Source organism: Mustela lutreola, chromosome 10 (assembly GCF_030435805.1).
Source record: "Mustela lutreola isolate mMusLut2 chromosome 10, mMusLut2.pri, whole genome shotgun sequence".
Taxonomy (NCBI): Eukaryota; Metazoa; Chordata; class Mammalia; order Carnivora; family Mustelidae; genus Mustela; species Mustela lutreola.
Window position 1 is genome coordinate 34,867,341 of NC_081299.1, and position 19,629 is coordinate 34,886,969.

At 43.5% G+C, this 19,629-nt stretch overlaps 1 protein-coding gene across 3 annotated transcripts in view; it reads right to left on the reverse strand.

Annotated features, from left to right (window-relative positions):
- The window catches only part of EIF2B3 (eukaryotic translation initiation factor 2B subunit gamma), a 126,213-nt gene that overhangs the window by 16,818 nt on the left and 89,766 nt on the right, over nucleotides 1–19,629 (reverse strand). For all 3 annotated transcript variants that reach the window (XM_059135381.1, XM_059135380.1, XM_059135382.1), the window contains 4 exons: nucleotides 16,183–16,310; nucleotides 14,636–14,826; nucleotides 12,034–12,111; nucleotides 11,339–11,487 (listed from right to left, as the gene is read on the reverse strand). In XM_059135381.1, coding sequence (XP_058991364.1) covers nucleotides 11,339–11,487; nucleotides 12,034–12,111; nucleotides 14,636–14,826; nucleotides 16,183–16,310 — 546 coding nt within the window. The remainder of the gene's footprint in view (nucleotides 1–11,338; nucleotides 11,488–12,033; nucleotides 12,112–14,635; nucleotides 14,827–16,182; nucleotides 16,311–19,629) is intronic.

A 19,629-nucleotide genomic window follows, 5' to 3' on the forward strand; every position in this document is an offset into this window, starting at 1 on the left:
CCCCTGCTTTGCGTTTTCTGGTTAGTGCATAAAGCTGAGGGGAGGTGACTTCTCTACAGCTCAAACAAAGAACTGACCCAGTGCCAAAACTATGTTTTTTGCCATGTAGTTTTAACTCTTAGCTCAGTACTAAGGACTCTGCTGTGCTAATACTGGTTGTTTTTCTAAGAAGCTGCTGAGAGATGGCTAAGATTAATGGGTTTCAGTCATCATTTCTACTTGGTGGGGTTAAATTATTTTTGGGGGGCAAGGGAAGAGGGAGAGAGAATCTTAACCACCCTTCACGCTCAGCTCAGAGCTGAGCAGAAGGCTGGGCTCCTTCACAACCCTGAGATCATGCCCTGAGCCAAAATCAAGAATTGGATGTTTAACTGACTGAGCCACACAGGTGCTCCTTGGTGTGGTTAAATTTTAAGCAAAACTGCAGGCTTTGGGAAACTACCCTGAAAATCCTAATGCTTCAGTGGAGAAGAGACTATGAGAAAGACCATCCACTGCTTGGCCAGGCATACTATACCACATGATGTTCCCAGGCCTAGGATACAAGGAAGAAGCCCTGGGGGCACCTGGGTGGCTCAGTTGGTTAAGCCTCTGCTTCCAGGATGGGGAATAATCCTGGGGAGCCCTTTTCTCTTCTCTCTCCTTCTGTCCCTCCCCACCACTCTCTCTCAAATAAATAAATCTTTTTTTACAAGGTTTTATTCATTTTTTTTTGACAGAGAGAGACATATAGCAAGAGAGGGAACATAAGCAGGGGAGTGGGAGAGGGAGAAGCAGACTTCCTGATGAGCAGGGAGCCAGATGTGGGGCTCGATCCCAGGACCCTGGGATCACGACCTGAGCCAAAGGCAGATGCTTAATGACTGAGCCATTCAGGCACCCCAATAAACAAAATCTTAAAAAAAAAAAATGAAGAACCCCTGGCCAGGGAAGCAAAAGGGCCTCCAAATTTTAGTTGCTCCTCTGGCTTTGGTTAGAACTTTCTTCAGTTTATTACAGAAGAAAAGGGAACTCACATAACTCTGATGTCGAATATTTCTCAGTCATTACACAAAGCATTTTAAGTTCATTATGTAACTTAATCCTTTTGGCAAGCCTGCAGGGATGGTGGTATTTATTCTAATTTTTACAGAGAAATTTGAGGCTTGCAGTGGTTAAGCAATGTGCCCAAGCATACATAGTGGTAAGTGACTCTCCTTTGTGTGAGGGACTTGGACTCAGCCGGTGACTGGGCAGTATTTGGCAAAGAGCCATCAATCTGTTCGGTAACCCTGAGGACAGGTAGGTTCTTCTCTGGAAGGAGCTGGTAGGTTTTCTAAACTTACTCATAACCTTGGGTAAGGAAAGAGTATGGAGCTGGAGATACACACATAGTTTTTCTAGGTTTATGACTAAAGGCCTACTTTAGGTCTGCTCACTACTTCAGCCCCAAGATTATGGTTGATTCACCCAGATCTCCTCAGAGGCAAGAGTCTCCTGAGCTTAGCCCAAGGGATCCTTGTCCAGGAGTCCCTCTAGATGAAGAACCATGTATTATTATTATTATTATTATTATTATTAAAGATTTTCTGTATTTATTTGTCAAAGAATGAGAGAGAGAGAGAGAGAATGAGCACAAAAGCAGGGGTTGCAGCAGGCAGAGGGAGAAGTAGGCTCTCCACTGAATAAGGAGCCCATTGCAGGACTCGATCCAGGACCCTGGGATCATGACCTGAGCAGAAGATAGAGGCTTAACCAACTGATCCACCCAGGTATCCTCCATGTATTAATTTTAATGAAATATTTCAGGCACAGAGGTGCCTGGCGGCTCAGTGGGTTAAGACTCTGTCTTCGGCTCAGGTTATGTTCCCAGGGTCCTGGGATTGAGCCCCGCATCGGGCTCTCTGCGCAGTGGGGAACCTGCTTCCCCTTCTCCCTCTGCTTGCCTCTCTGCCTACTTGTGATCTCTCTCTCTGTCAAGTAAATAGATAAAGTATTTTTTTTTTTTTAAAGAAATATGTCAGGCACAGAAAAAAGTATATATTAGTAGACAACATGTAGTATTGTTTTCCATGTTTCAAAATTTTATATAAATGCTATAATTCTCTATGTTTCCCTCTGCAACTTGTTTTTTTCTCCTTCAACATTATTATTTATGGTATTCGTCCAGGTTGATTCAGGTAATGAGACATAATGCTTGAAGAAATATTTTACTTTTCTGTCTGGCCACTCTTGCTCTTGGTCCTCTAGATGAAAATGTATTGGCTTCAGTGAACAAGCTGAAAATTTCCTCCCTTTGGTTCACTATATAAAGGTTTAGTGGTGAGAAATGTCTCCCTCCTAAGAAATCTAAGTCCTTATATTCCCTAAAGAGAGGCTAAGAAAAAGAAGGCCTTGGAGGGAATCAAAGTAATGAAGTAACAACCTCAAAGAATTCAGCAGTAGTATTCTCCACCTAAGAATATGGGTTTAGTGTAGAGGCAAAAAATGAGTCAAAAGTCCTAAGGAGCTCCTTTAAGTCCAGGGGATCTTTCCAAAATTTCATAATTTGGTATTTTCAAGAGTGTTACTGAAGAAACATGGACAAAATTCTTCCAATAATCATGGTCCTTTTGCAACGCTAATTACCACATACTTAATTTTATGTTTAAGGGAGTTCACTTTTATACACAACCAACCCATTAATCAGTATTTTGTTTCATTTCTTACTTGGCTCTATTATTATTATTATTTTTTAAGATTTTACTTATTTATTTGACACAGAGAGAGAGACAGTGAGAGAGGGAATACACGCAGGGGGAGTGGGAGAGGGAGAAGCAGGCCTCCTGCTGAGCATGGAGCCCACCTGACATGGGCCCCAATCCCAGGACGCTGGGATCATGACCTGAGCCCAAGACAGTGGCTTACCGACTGAGCCACCCAGATGCCCCTCTATTATGTTTTCAAGGACAGTTTTCCAGAGGGTTCTTGGGTGACACATCTCCTGAACCCCTGGAGTATTTCTGATGATTTTATATTTCAACCGTAACTTGGATTAGCTATGGGACTCTTAGGTCACAATCATTTTCCCTCTAAATTTTCTAAATGTTGTCTCACTCCTAAATGTTTGTCTTAAATGTTCTCACAGAAAAGTCTGAGGCCAGCCCTCCTATGTGCCTCAGTGGTTTTTTCTGTCAGTTCTATGTGCCTTAAGATTTTGCAAAAGTGGGGCACCTGGGGGGCTCAGTGGGTTAAGCCTCCGCCTTCAGCTCAGGTTGTGATCTCAGGGTCCTGGGATTGAGCCCCACATGGAGCTCTCTGCTGAGCGGGGAGCCTGCTTCCCCTTCTCCCTCTGCCTGCCTCTCTTCCTACTTGTGATCTTTCTCTCTCTGTGTCAAATAAATAAAATCTTAAAAAAAAAAAAAAAAAAAGATTTTGCAAAAGAGATGTTTGCCAATTCTTTGGTTTACCCATGCCCTTATTCTTTATGTTGGTCAAATTTTGATGTTCTTTTTGGATTTGATCTGCATTCCATTGTATCTGGAATATTCCTCAGTCTGTATACTAGTATGTGGTGGTATTATCTAGTTTTATTGTAGATAAAGTTTCCTTTTCTGGTTTTGCTTGTATGTTTTTATTCTGGTGAGTTTTAAGGAGGGAGGTACTCTACCACTTTTTCTAGTAGTACACACAGCTCTCTTGACAGATGCTCAGCCAATTATGGTAGGGAAGAATAAATCAGGGATTCCTGTTTTTCGTTCAGTAAATACTTCCTAAGATGCCTAGTATATAAAAAGTACAGTACTAGGCATTAAGAGATACAGAGATATAGAAGAACTATTTCTGTATTCAAGGAAGCTGTAGTCTATTGAGGAAAAAAAAAGATGCACTAAATGGCACATGAACATACATCAAGTGTTATGGGTGCACAGAGAACACAGAGGTGGGGGAAAGACGGCTGCATGGAGTAGCCGGAATATGTACTGGACTTTGAAGGATGAGTAGGAGGATTTCTATAGGTAAAGATCTCTAGAAAGAGGCAATTTAGGCAGACTGAATGTCAGGAATAAAGGGGAGTAGAAAAAAAAAAAAGGGGAGTAGAAAAGTAAGGGACCCAGTGAGCTGGGCAGTCAGCTGAGTGCAGGTAAAGAGGACACTCAGAAAAAAAAAAAAAAAAAAAAAAAAAGGACACTCAGGGTAACAATGAGATGCAATAATATATTGTTGGGCTTTGACAGTGGGCACTTGCTGCCTACAGAAAACACAGAAAATCTAGGTGAAAACTTGGCTCCCTGGCCTGCCTGCCCACATGTGAAGGAGCTACCTTACCCACTGGGTCATTCACTGTGGACTAGGAGGAGATGCAGGAGATGTTGTTCAGGACCAGAAAGCCAAAGATGCAGAGCACAGAACTGACAATGAAGCCTTGACAATGAAATTTTCTCCAGACTTTGAATTCTTGGGCTTCAGCTGTCATAGAACATGGAACTTCCACCAGAAACTGAAAATGAGAAAGTCAGGCAGGAGTCTTCTCTGCAGTCTGGCCTATACCTTCCCCAAGGTGGTCCTGTTAGCATCCCTCATGACCTAAGGACCTTGGGCAGATGTCCAAGTGACTGTCCAGAAAGTCTTGGCAGCTCACCACTGCTGACAGAGACAAGCAAGCCTGGAATATGAGAAACTCCCTTCTGGACAAATTCATGTTTCTACTCTACTACTCAGGTCAGATGTAACAGCAGCAGGGTAATAAAATCTCATGTGACCGCAATTTAATGACTTTTCCCAAATTTACCATAAGTAATTAAAACTAAATGACCTGAAGATAATGGGAAAAGGTTCATATGGGATGCAGGATGTCTGATCTTATCACCAGGAGCTAATTTGCCAGATTGGGTAATCCACCCTCCCTAGTCATTAGCCCCATGCGGGCTGCCTATAGCTCTCCCTCAACTTTTTTTAGTTGAAAAAATAGCAGCCACCACCATCTAAACCTTTGTTTCCTTAGCTTAAGAGGCCATCCAAGACTGTACCACCTCCAAAACAGCAACTGACTCTAGGATATTATGCTAGGCATTCTCTATGAACTTCTCTCACATGAGCAACCCGAAGTTTCTTACCAAGCCTTGGTTCCTCACCAAGTCTCTTCACTTCAATTCAGGACACAATACTGGCCTTTAAAGAGGTGCCAGAGAGCTGTTCCTTTATCAGCCCGCCCACAGGAGGGGAAGGAGACGTAGCTAATTAGAGCAAATGGGAAAGTCATGGCATTGTCTTCCCTGGAAGGTCTGAGGTAAGATGAGACAGAGTGGAAGTTACAGAACCTCATGAACTACTCTGGAAGGAGGCGATCAAATGTGTAAAGGCAAATGTGGTTCTGGTTTTGATAGAATGGTGATGCTGTCGGTCTCGTGCATGAATCCAGAATGGGACATAGAAAAGCAAGGGTACAATGAGAAGAAAGTCTGGAATTCCATACTCTGCTTATGTATAAAAATGCAGCAGTTGAGTGGGGTGGCTTCTGAGGCCCCATCTCACTAACATTCCAGGACTCAGTGCTGGAACTAGATCATGAGGAACCTGGAAGTTCAAACTTTATTCTAAAAGTAGGGGGAAGGGGGCACCTGGGTGGCTCAGTGGGTTAAGCCTCTGCCTTCGGCCCAGGTCATGATCCCAGGTCCTGGGATCGAGCCTCGCGTCGGGCTCTCTGCTCGTCGGGAAGCCTGCTTCCCTTCCTCTCTCTCTACCTGCCTCTCTGCCTACTTGTGATTTCTGTCTGTCAAATAAATAAATAAAATCTTTAAATAAATAAATAAGTAAATAAATAAAAGTAGGGGGAAGTCTTAAAAAAAAAGTTGTTGAATAAAACAAGGACATGATCAGAGCTATCCTTCAGAGAGTAAATGTCACCTCTGTGAAATGAGATTAATGATAAACGATGATGGGGATGATAAACTAATGACAGCTAACATTCTATGTCCAAGCACTGTTCAAAGTGCTGTATGTCTATTAATTTAGTACTCCTAATAAACCTGTGAGGTAGTTCAGTTTTCACTCCATTTTACAGTGAGAAAATCAGGCACAAAGACGTAAAGTCAATTCCCTAAGTGACCAGTAAATGACAGATCCAGGATTCGGTCTGGCAGTCTGACTCCAAAGTTCAAGTTCTAATCCGTAAGAGGAATGGCGGAAGGGCAGATTTGGAAGAATAAGAGAAATAGAGACAGCAAAAGAAGTTAGAAAACATCACAATGGTTCAGGAAGAGGTCTGTGGGTCTGACCTCTTCTAACCTCCAGTCATAAGCTGGCTACTGAATACTTCCACATACTTAGATGTCCTACAGGTACTTCCAACTTCATGTGTCCCACACCGGCCTTTCATTCCCACAAATCTGCTCCTCCCTCGCCCTTTCTCATCTCAGTGAGTACACCACTGTCTATCTCGTTTCCCCAACCTGGGCTTCACCTACCCCAACTGTCCTCTCCCTTACCCCTTAGATTCCTTCCTCGTCAGTCTCCTTAGATTCCTTTTCTTGTGCCTGAAATTGTTGATGTTCCCCAAGGTCTTGGTTTCTTTTAAGGCCACGCAATCTCCCTGGGTGATCTCTACTCCCACAGCTTCGGTTACCATCTCTGTGCCCACCGCTCTCCCAAACCTGTACTTCAAACACAGACTTCTTTCCCAAGCTCCATTCCTGCACATTAAGTCCTGCATGTCAAGGCCGCCTGCCAGGAACTCAACTTATCCCAAATGGAACTCATCATTTCCCTGCTTCCCACCCTGCAAATCGTCTGCTGATTTCTATCTGAGTGAATAGCACACCAGAAACTGTATTGCTTGGGCAAGAAATCTGGAAGTTTTCCCTAATTTCTCTTTCACCTCACATATCCAGCCAATCACCATGCTTTATAGTTTTTAATCAACTCATTATTTCTCTTCCCTATTGCCACTGCTACTGTCTTAATTTAGGACTTCTATTTCTTTCAGTAGTCTTCTGGCCTTCATGCTTATCCTTCTCACACCACCCTCCACAGTGTAGCCAAGATGATCTTCATAAAATGTGGATTTAATTATGTTATTCCTTTAAACTTTTAAGTTACTGTTACCTATTAAATGTCGTAGTGGATAGTCCATGATTTGGTCCTTGGCCATTGGTATAGCCTTGTCTCCTATCTATCCATTCCTCTTTGAATTCTGTATTTTGATTATGAATTATTTACCATTCTTTCATGTAACAAATCTTTATTGAGCTCCTATAGGCTCTCAAGATGTAACAGTGAAACGTGAATTTTCAAACTAACATTTACTTGTTAGAGCCAGGTAAACAAGAAAAGGCCAGACCGTGATAATGCTAAGAAGGAAATAAAACAGGGTGATGTAACAGAGAGTACTGGGATAGACTGCTCCTGCTGCTTCTTCTTCTTTTTAAAGATTTATTTATTTATTTTAGAGAGAGAGTGTGTGTGCATATGTCCAGGGAAGAAGAGGGAGAAGGAGGAAGGATTTCTTTTCTTTTTTTTTTTTTAAATTTATTTATTTGACAGACAGAGATCACAAGCAGGCAGAGAGGCAGGCAGAGAGAGAGGAGGAAGCAGGGTCCCCGCTGAGCAGAGAACCTGATGTGGGGCTCGATCCCAGGACCCTGGGACCATGACCTGAGCCGAAGGCAGAGGCTTTAGCCCATTGAATCACCCAGGCACCCCCGGGAAGGAGGATTTCAAGCAGACTCCGCAGTGGAGCACAGCACCCAACATGGGGCTTGATCTCATGACCTGAGCTGAAACCAAGAATGAGACATTTAACTGACCGAGCCACTCAGGCATCCTGGGACAGAGGATATCTGATAGGGTAGTCAGAGAAGACTCTTAAGTGATGAAATTCAAGCTAAGATCAAAATGAAGAGATGTTTCTGGAATAAGATATGCTGTCTTACACTTTACACTCTCGATGTATCTAGAACATTCCTTTCTCCAACCCGGTGGGTCTAATCATTTTTCAAGATTCAGATCAAGGATCATTTCCTTAATTTTTTCCTGATCCTTTTCCCTCTGTGACTGCACAGACTTCTACCACTGCACTCATGTAGAGTCTTCAGCCTGCCGTGGGTCTCTGTGTTTGACAAGAGAGTGAAATACTTGAGACAGCTCTCTATCATCAGTGATGCGCTGGAGCCCGACTGCTCTGCTCGGGATTGCTGACTGCTAGCATCTCTCCCCAGCTCAGAGTCTGCTGACACCACTGGTCAAAGTGGGAGAATTTACACCACGGAAACTGGCAAATGTTATAGATCAGACCACTTATTTTTCCCTCAAAGAACTGGTTGTTAACAATTTATCAGCATGCCACGGGGAGCAGTGTACCATCAAATTCTGGCCTGTTTTTGGCAATTAAATTGATATGTGCATGCATGTCTCTTTTCTTACTTTAATTATTTGAGAGAGACAGAGAAAGGGAGAGAGAAAGGAAGAAGCAGACTCCCTGCTGAGTAGGGAGCTGGATGTGGGGCTCAATTCTAGGACTCTGAGATCATGACCTTAGTTGGTAAGATGCTTAACCAACTGAGCCACCCAGGTGCCCCAATGCATGTATATATCAAAACAAATCTTTCTGAAGTTTTTTTTTTTTTTTTTAAGATTTTATTTATTTATTTGACAGACAGAGATCATAGGTAGGCAGAGAGGCAGGCAGAGAGAGGAAGGGAAGCAGGCTCCCCGCTGAGCAGAGAGCCCAATGTGGGGCTCTATCCCGGCACTCTGGGATCATGACCTGAGCCAAAGGCAGAGGCTTTAACACACTGAGCCACCCAGGCGCCCCTGAAGGTTTTATTATGAAATACAGCAGTCTTCTCTTTCCCCTACTCATTTCCTTCCTCCCAGAAATAATTTTTGCTTTATTTTTATTTTTTATGGATTTTATTTCTTTGAGAAAGAGAGAAAGCATGAGCAGGGGAAGAAGCAGAGGAAGAAGCAAGGCTCCCCACTGAGCAAGGAGCCTGATTTGGGCTCAATCCCAGGACCCTGGGATCATGACTGGAGCCAAAGACAGATGTTTAACTGACTGAGCCACCCAGGCGTCCCCCTAGAGACAACTTTTAGACTTAGTTATGCTGAGTATTTCAGTATTTACCTCCCTATCTCTAGGGAGGGATAGAGAGGTATCACTAATAACATGCTACGTAATATCGTTCTTGATGTTTTAGTTTTAGGCATTATCAATAGACTTCCCACAATGGAAGATGAGGATTTAGCTTCCCTTTCCTGCCCCTGCTCCACCTTTCCCTTCTTATCCCTCATCCTTTCAATACTGTTACAGCAAAATTTTGGTCTGTAGTGTTTATTATGACTACATAAATTCTATTTCACAGTTGAGTTACATAGTGAACTATGATGCCTTTTCCTTTCGTGTACTTTTTAAACAGTTCATAATTGTTTTGTTTTTGTTAGATAGTATTCTATGCTATTACTAATTCAAACCGAACTTTCAGCCAGTTGTCTAAATCTTTCAAGATGTTTATATGCATCTGGTATTTTATCACATTCATCTTCCTGGGTAAGTGCTCTGTGGATTCCACTCTGGGCTAACTGCTCCCTTTATGTTTCAGGCAGTTTATAAAGTTGTCCATCCTTGGATCTGCCTTCAGTATCGTCCAACGATAATTTCTTTCTTAAGAGTTGGACCTCGTGTATCTTATCTCTTTCATCTACTGCTCATTTTGGTGGAAAACATCTAGAAAAGTTTTTGAGACCTTTTCCATGGTCACACTTAACATTTTGCTGGGGTATAGAATTCTAGGTCGAAATTAGTTTTCCTTCAGAATTTTTGCTTTACTTTCTGGGAAATATGACATTTATCTTCCAATTCTTTTACTGGGGTTTTCCTTTTGTTATCACAGTTTTAATTTCCTAGAGTTCTTTTTTTGTTCTTTGAAATAAGAGGTTGTTTGAAAGTATTTCTCTCTCCCTACAGAGTCTGTTTCTTCTAAGTAGCTTTTTTCTGTTTGATTTGTGGATCTTCCATGATAAGCTCTCTTTAGATCTCTGGTAATCTTTGCTTATCTCTTCATCTTTAGGGGAGGATTCTAAAAAAGCTACTTGGAAGCTCTAAGCACATGAATGGAATTCGTCATCCCTAATTTTCACTGCAGGGTGATTTGAGTGGGCTGTTAGAAATCTCTGACGTAAATAAATTTTTCTGTTTGGGCTGGTCAGAATCTCCAGAGAAGATTCTTCCAGACTTCCTGACTAATGGCTTTATGCCTGGTTGTCAGGACTTGGGAATCAAGTTGGGAAGTGGGCTTGGGGGAGGACAGAACTTAGTGGCCAATATCCCTGTGGTTTCCAACTTTCTTGGTTTTTAATTACGGTACTTCCTCCCTCAATACTGTCTGTTATCTTCCATGAGTCACTCTTCCTAAAGGGCAAAGGCTTAACCTTTCCCTCAACCCTTCACTGGCAGCTAGGAGAGGTAGTTCGGCTTTCACTGAACTTGCAGTCTTCTCTAACCTTCTCTCCTGTCCGTTCCTGCACAGAGACATCGACAGGTTCCGGAGCTAGAATCAAGGCTTTAGAATCAGTTCTTTATTGAGTCTAGTGTTTTTCAAAATTTGTTTATAGATCTGCTTCACGTCCTCTAAGAAGGACAAGTGTCCCTTCCCCACTGTATTGCAAACAGCTGTGCTTTTATCAGTTTTAAATACTGAGTTTCTGCATAAGATTTATCTTAACAAAAAGTAAAGTTCACTTTCTAAAAAGTCCGAAGACCACTACCTTGGTCCTTCCTGTCTTTTACTGCCTATGCTTGCATTTTATACAGGAAAAACCTGAGGTCCATACCGAGGAACAATCTTACTAAACATCATTCAAGTCTTACTCCAACTTTAGGCTGTTTATAAACCAAGATTTTAAGATACTCTAAAGTGTCTCAAAATGGGGGAAGACTCTCCACAACTTGTAACACAGAAGCTCTCCCTTAAAAATAGTATGTGGCTTAAATGACTGCACCTCTTGGTCCTCTGCCTTCTTTCTTCAGGGCTGCTCTGGGACACCGAGAGAAGCAAGATGACCCTTAGATGTTGGTTAAGTGTCATTCCAGCACTGTCAGTGGTGCACTGTGGTGGCCATCCCATCAAGCAGCATACCAAAGCAAGAGGAGGCAGCCTCTCTCAGGACCGTAAGTGTGAGAAAGTTGCTGGAAATGCTTTCTGAGACCATGTCTTTGTGGAGCCGAAACCCAAGGCCTTGAAGGGCCTAGGCACTGTTCTTTTCTTCACCTTTCCTTTTCTTCCCTTCCTCAAGGTGAGCCCTTTCCAAGGGTGGGCTGGCTCCCCAAACCTCCCAGAGATGCCAGGCCCCTAGCCTCAAGTGGGTACGGGGGGAAACATACCCTTCCTCCATGGTGACTGAGTTCATGAGAAGGCAACTGGTGATAGTCACTCTATTTCCTATAACACAGGATGAACCAATGACTGAGTGCTTAATGGATGACTTCTCTCCAACCTGCGTATCTGGCCCAATGAGGCTCTCAACTCCAACCTGCAAAAGGCAAATATAAAACCTTGTCCATCCATCTCAACCGACTGCAAACAAATCCCTCAGATCCTTTGAGTTAGGGTCCAATGCAACCTTCCCCCAGAGACACGTCAGCAGAGGGACCATCATCCTTCTGCTCTACCCCATCATGGTCACCAGCATGTGACCATATTTCTCAGGGCCACAGGTCATATAATACCTCTGAGATCAACTCAAACTTACACACTCATGCATTTGTGCATAGATGTGCTCTCTGGAAGACAGTGCTCAAATCAGGTTGAGAAGAGGGACAGAGATGGAAAGCTCCTGTGTCTGAGTCCCAAGACTATCATGGATCTTCCTTATAGAATTTGTGTGCCTGGGGTCAGCACCTGTCCAGCTTCATGAGTGTCTGGGCTAGAAGGTAGTATTTTATTAACTAGAGTCCAGTCGGGATTTCCCTAGGACTAATGAGTTTCAGGCTTAAGAACCCCAATCCATCTTCTCAAGGATATACCTCAGTGCACCCAGAGACTGTCCCATGCCCGCCCTGCCCAAGCTAGCACTTACCAGGTGTTTGCTGACAATCTGTGCTGATGAATGAATCAGTGATTCTTCTGGACAGAGAACAGACAGCAATTTGGGCACCTTAAGGAGAGAGGTTTGGTCACCAAAGTTAAGACCAGAAAATACCCCAAAGCATCTTAGGTAGAACTCAATGCCCATGGGGCGCCTGGGTGGCTCAGAGGGTTAAGCTTCTGCCTTTGGCTCAGGACATGATCTTAGGGTCCTGGGATCGAGCCCCACATCGGGCTCTCTGCTCAGCACAGAGCCTGCTTCCCCCTCGATCTCTGCCTGCCTCTCTGTCTACTTGTGATCTCTCTCTCTGTGTCAAATAAATAAAATCTTAAAAAAAAAAAAAAAAAGAACTCAATGCCCAGTTAGAGAAGCAGGGAGTTTTCAGCCACAGCTTTCCTGTTTGGGTGAGGCAGGGCAGGAGGCTGCTGTTATTTCCCCTAGGACAAGGATTATTATTTTTTATTTTTTGAAGATTTTATTTATTTATTTGACACAGAGAGAATGAGCACAAGTAAGCAGAGCGGCAGTCAGAGGAAAGAGGGAGAAACAGGCTTTCTGCTGAAAAGGGAGCCCAGCATGGGGCTCGATCCCAGGACCTGGGGATCATGACCTGAGCCAAAGGCAGCCACTTAACTGACTGAGCCACCCAGGTGCCCCTAGCACAAGGATTATATATGTGGTAAATTCTAAGTGGTCTTATCCTTAGTTTCCTAGCTGAGCATCTCCTCCCTGATTTAATAAATTAAAATTAAAATAAAAACATTTAAATAAATTTAGATTTATTTATCTATTCAAATAAACTTAGATAATTTATTATAAATACATTTAAATAAATTTAAATATTTAAAGTAATGCCACATTCCTCAAGAGGCCTACTGAGGGCAAGAAGCATTCTGAGTCCTGACCATACTCATTCCAGGAGCCTGCTCCCCTCCTAGACAGTGTGGCCATGCCTAAAGTGAAGGTAGGAACAATGTCAGACAAATTCTACAATCAGGACAGTTCCTGAGAAGTCATCCATGTTCTTCACTAGCCAAAATAAAAGGTTGAAGGTATTCACACTATACTCTCTCCAGTACGAGAAAACTGCAAAGGTATAGATGTGGAGACTTTTAGCTCTGGACCCATTAGGAAGGCACAGGCAGTGTGCCTATTTCATTCTCCAGCATGGCCAGAGTGCTGGTCAGGGCGCTATGTGTGGTGGCCACACTGGCCGAGGGGCGCCGTGCCAGGACTGGCTGCACTGGCAGAGTGAAGGCTAATCGCTCAGCCCTTATCCCCGGGATCTCCTCCCTTCATAACATTTCAACCATAGCCTCTCCAGGCCTCTCTGCCACACAGTGCCCGGCTGGTACTTCAGAGCACTCATCCCTAGTCTTGCTTGCAGACGAGCCTGACAAACTCTAGTCACAGAAGTGAGAAATGAGACCTGAAAGTCAAATTAAGGATGGTTTCTAACAACTCTGACCCTAAACTCGGGCTAACTTTATTGAGGACTGTCCTTGGTAAACGTGGGACTGGTTATGATTTTTCATAAAGTCTCTGGCTTGGATTCTCTTGGATCTTTGCCCAATCCAGGGCAAAGCCAGCTTGAGGTCTGGGGCTGGGGCTACACCTATCATACAGTGTGGGTCCTCAAGATTTCTGAGCCAGGTCTTCTTCAGGGACTACATTCCAATCCCGATTTTCAACCATTATCATTCTACTTCACCTTCCCCCTTCACTTCTCAGCTTACACCTGCACTGAGCGTTTTCACTGAGCGTTTTCACAGAGTTCTACCGGAAACCATGTCCAGAGCTAATCTTTTCATCCTCTCATCTCCATTGTCCCGCATGCCACTCTAGGATAGTTCCCTCAGTCACCTAACTTGCCCTCTTCTCATCTCCACCCTTTACTGCCCGGTTTCCATTTCACGGTCTCCTCACCCCTCCCTCCTCAGGCCTTCCTCCTGTGCCCGCTACATCGTAAAGAGCTCCCCTACATCCTCAGTATCTTCACTGTCTCCTCACTCCAACCCCCTTTAGCTAAACGTGACTTATCTTTTAGAGCACTGCTTCCCCTTCAATAGAAGCTGCTCATTCTCCGTATCTTACAAACCTCAGGGTTAAAAGGAGGGGTTACCTCTCTGATGCTATTTCCAGACACTTCCCTCTCATAGACATTCCTTCTTCGAGGCTCTACCATCTGCCTATACTTTGTTCCTTTACCTTCTTAGGAAAGCCTCCTCTCTGTGCCTATGTTTGCTTCATCACAGTAATGATTACACAGTATTTATCTGCTTGTTTATGAAATAATGCAGATCTCCTCATGACCAGAACAGGAGAAAGGTGCTGAATCCAGAGGCCAAAAGTTAGCCTTATTAGGGATCTGAGCCCTTCTTTGGAGCCATATGGACTAGGCCCACCACTTTCCTTTTTGCTGCACCTGAGTGCCCAACCCAATGGTACCCTTGACATGCCAGGTCTTGCTCAACCTTGGGAATGAGAGGGATTCTAAACAAGTCACTGTGTACTTAATGAAGAAATAAGACAAAGGCTCAGTCTGTTTAGGGCAGGAGCTCCCATGATTCCTCTTCTAAGCCCTTCCTCTTACCTGCCTGTTTGCTTCCATGTAGAGTCCCAGGGTGCTTACTCGAGAGCAGAGCCCCTCTTTCATGATATGGACATAGCAGCGCACCTGTGATTTGGATAAGTCTTCACACCTGTCTCCTCGACAGATATTCCAGCAGGCATCATAGGGAGCAAAGGTCAGCGCATTGCCTTCTTTTATAAAACTGAAAATGTCTTCAGAATAAACAGAGCAAACAGAGACTCAGTCACATTTCAAAAGAGGATATAGCTCACACCTCCCTCCTTGGAACTTACCCATACAACATGAACCCTGAAGGAAATCCCGTTAAAACCTTAAAGACGAAGTTAAATTCAAAGAGGCAACATGCTTTCCTGAACTTTGGAAATACTGTATGATAAAAAAAAAATGCTTTAAAAAGAGGTCTTAAAAGCCAAGTTTGACCAATAATGAAATACTACTGAGGACAATTAAATAGAGGACTCTTGTAAATCATTACATAAATTAAGCAAGGGTCCAGGCTTCAGCGACCAGCCATATTGGCTTTGTGTTGCTAGCCTCTATGACCATATCTAGTAGTTGTGTTATGACAGAAATAGTATAGGACTTGAAGCCAGAGTTATCTGGACTCCAGTTTTTCAATTCTTTTTTTTTTTTTTTTTTATAAGTTTTTTTTTTTTTTTGGTAAAGATTTTATTTATTTATTTGACAGAGAGAGATCACAAGTAGGCAGAGAGGCAGGCAGAGAGAGAGAGAGGAGGAAGCAGGCTCCCCGCTCAGCAGGGAGCCCAATGCGGGACTCGATCCCAGGACCCTGAGATCATGACCTGAGCCGAAGGCAGCGGCTTAACCCACTGAGCCACCCAGGTGCCCCAGTTTTTCAATTCTTAAAACAAACATGTGAGATCTTTTATTGTATGATAAGAAAACTGGGGCCCAGGAGACTGAGTAACCTGCCTCAGGTCACAGAGCTATTAAGTGGCAGAGTAAGATTTCAAACTGAGGTCTGTCTGATGCCAAGACCTGGTATCTTAACCATCATGTTATACTGCCTCCATTTATTCACTTGATAATTACTTTTTTGGAACACCTACTATGAACCCAAGACTGGCCAAGGACTAGGCAGGGGTATGACAGCAAATAAGGCAGACCTCTCCCCTACATCCCAGAAAGGAGATAGTCTGATTGGCCTCTGCTTGAACTGTAATAGTATACTCCTTCACCCTTCTTCCCTTGATAGAAGAGGCTGAATTTAGTCAGGAATGGGGCTGCCCAGAGCCTAGAGAACAGGGTAACTGAGAAGTAGGAAATAGAGTTTACTCAAATCAGTCTGGTGAGAAATACAGCCAAACCATGGCTATGAATCGGAGAATGGACTTGAGGCATGATTAGCTAATTCTTGAAGAGCACAATGACAGAATCTGCTTGAGCAAGCCTACGCAGAGCTCAGGGAATAGTGTCAGCTACCCTGTTTTGTCTGGTGGTTAGACAAGAAGCTGTTGTCTTGTTGGCTAGCTACTCTTTCCAAATGTGCTGCTAACCCCTATTACTGCAGCAATCCAAGCACTGACCTAAGGACTTGAGCTCCTTTTTCTTTAGGTCCTCCTCTTTGTCTTCTTGTCCTTGTTGTGAGGAAGCTGAGGAGAACTGTTTTCTTATTAGGTATGGAATTAGTTCACTCCGGATGGAAGTGATTGACCTAGGAAGAAAGAGTGATCAAATATGAGAAATCTGTCTGGATGCTATGGGGTCAAAAACTCTACATCCAAGGAAAAGCCAAATTCCCTCCTGTCATGCCACCTTGGGACTAACAGAGATCAAAAGTGGCCTGATTTGGTAGTTCTGGAGAAGTGGAGGATCTAAGTTCTCTATCACTTCAAGCTGGAGGTAGGAGTGTAGTGTAGGGATCATGACCAGAGCCAAAGGCAGAGGCTTTAACCCACTGAGCCACCCAGGCGCCCTACACACACAGTTTTAAAATATATATATATATATATTTAAAGATTTTATTTATTTGAGAGAGAGAATGAGAGAGAGAGAGCATGATGGGGAGAGGTCAGAGGGAGAAGCAGACTCCCTGCCGAGCAGGGAGCCGGATGTGGGACTTGATCCCAGGACTCCAGGATCATGACCTGAGCTGAAGGCAGATGCTTAACTGTCTGAGCCACCCAGGCGCCCCTTGAATGTATATTTTAATATTTTATTTATGTATTTGATTTTAGTATATGTGCTGCTGAAGTAAGCACTTGTTTATTTGAGAGAGAGAGCAAGCACAAGCCAGGGGAGAGACAGAGGGAGAGAGAGAGAGAAGCAGGCTCCCCACTGAGCAGGGAGCCCAACTTGGGGCTTGATCCTAAGACCCTGGGATGATGACCTGAGCAAAAAGCAGACACTTAACCCACAGAGCCACCCAGGCACCCACAGAAAATAGTCTCTTACAACAACCAATTTACATGGTATATATGCACATGTATTTCTGTGTGTGAGTATATTTTAACATGCTGCCTTGACTCTTAACCAGCAATAACCTATTTGAAGGAAGAATGCTCCAGTCTTGAAAAATGTTGTTTATTTTTTTTCAAGGAGTTATCTATTTATTTTAGAGAGGAAGGGCAGAGAGAGGGAGAGCCACTCAAGCAGACTCCCCACTTGGGCCTTGATCCCCCGACCTTGGGATCATGACCTGAACTGAAACCAAGAGTCAATGCTCAACTGACTGAGCCACCCAGGTGCCCTGAGAAAAGTTGTTTAAAAACATTAAAAAATTGTCTCTATAAAGGACTTGCATATCTTATTAGATTAATCTTAAGTATCTTACATTGTTTGTTTATATTATAGTGTCTTTTATTTATTTATTTTTAAGATTCTATTTTTATTTATTTGACACAGAGATAAAGTTAGTGAGCACACAAACGGGGGGGGGGGGGCAGGGAGAGGGAGAAGTGGGCTCTCCGCTGAGCAAGGAGCCTGATGCAGGACTCTATCCCAGGACCCTGGGATTATGACCTGAGCTGAAGGCAGACACTTACCTGACAGAGCCACTCAGGCACCCCTTAAACAATGCCTTTTAAAATCTTTTTATGTTTGTTTTGGGGCGCCTGGGTGGCTCAGTGGGTTAAGCCTCTGCCTTTGGCTCAGGTCATGATCCCAGGGTCCTGGGATCGAGCCCCGCATCGGGCTCTCTGCTCAGCGGGAAGCCTGCTTCCTCCTCTCTCTCTGCCTGCCTCTCTGCCTACTTGTGATCTCTCTCTCTGTCAAATAAATAAATAAAATCTTAAAAAAAAACAAAAAAACTTTTTTTGTTTGTTTTAAATATTTTATTTATTTGACAGAGAGAGAGAGAGAGATCGATCCATCACAAGTAGGCAGGCAGAGAGAGAGAGGGAAGCGGGCTCCCTGCTGAGCAGAGAGCCCCTGCATGGGGCTCGATTCTAGGACCCTGAGGTCATGAATCGAGCTGAAGGCAGAGGCATAACACACTGAGCAATCCAGGCGCCCTAAACAGTGCCTTTTAAACAATTATTTCCTTCTTGTTGGTTTGCAGAAATTTAATTTACTCTGTATTTTAATCTCGTGGCCAATATCTCACTAAACAACTTTGCTAATTCTAATAATTTATCTGTACATTCCGACAATCATACCAACTATGAAAACAAGACTTTTTTTTCTTCCTTTCTAATCCCTGTAACAGGGAAGAAGGGACTCAATCCTTAATACAGTGAGTACGCTTTTGAAATATAAGCACAGAGACAAGCGCAAGATTTTCAGTTTTCTCTTTCACGCTGTGACCTTGTCAGAATTTTAAATCATTAATTAATTTATTTAGGATTTAACAAGCAACAGTTAATATGCCAATTACTGTGCTAGGCCTTGGAAATCTACTTTCCAACTTCAAAGAATTCATAATCCAGTGGACAGAAGCCTGATCCAGGATTTAAGGAAGAGGGGAGAAGGAGATGATTCTGATCAGGTAGGCAAGGAAGCCAAGTCATAGAAGCCTTCTGCAGCAGTCTCTAGTCAGGACTGAGACGCTAGTGGGGATTTTTAAGCAGGAAAATGTACTCACCAGTTTTATTTATTTGTAAGATAATTAATTCTGTTAGCGGTGGAAACAGGCCTGATATAAGGAGAATGAAGACAGGGAGATGAGTTACAAGACTCTTAAAGATGAGATAATACGGCCCGAGACACGGGGTGGTGGTGGTGGTGGTGGTTAAAGTATAAGCCGCCCTATAAACCCGACTGCCACAACCTACTTCACACCCCCACCGCTACCCCCATTCAGAGAAGCTCTTTAGGCTGACAAGGGACCACACAGATGGAGTACCACAGGAAAGCAAGACAGAGGCAGAGGCCGAGGAGGAGCTACACAGTTCATGGTTTTTGTCATTTTTAAAGGATCAAGTCAGACATCTTTGAAAAATTCTGTGTAAACTGGAAGCTCTTGTGCTGAATTTCAATGTGATTTTTCTCCTAATCCTTTGATGGAGATTAAAAATTTCCATATGAATACAAAGAATGAAACAACGCTTACTCTTAGCTCTTTTTCTCCCCTTTTAAGGCACAAAACCAATTGGGTAGCAAATGTTCCTTGGCCCCCTCTGGTGGAAAACAAGTCAATTCCCTTTGAAAAAATGACAAAGCATGGGCAGCTGGGGGATTTCAGAGCCATGATATTCACATTATGGGGCAAAGAGAACTGTCACTGCAGAAGCAAATAAACAAGCCTTGGCACACAGCCCCTTAGGGCAGAGCTCTTGAAGATCAGACGGTAATTTAAAGAGAGGACTTGAAACAGTCCTGCCAGGCCCACCTGCCTCTCTGCTGGCACTCAGCGTCAGGTCCATTCACATAATGCAGTTAGCTCAGCAGCATTACAGAGGACAAAATTACTCTTCCTGCTTCCTACTCAAAGTAGAGGCAGCTCAATGCTATCCCAAGAAGTGGGATAGGCCACTGTGAACCTTTGTGAACGTCCTGACCTTGGGGCCCAAGATAAGCAGCTGGATCTACTGCCC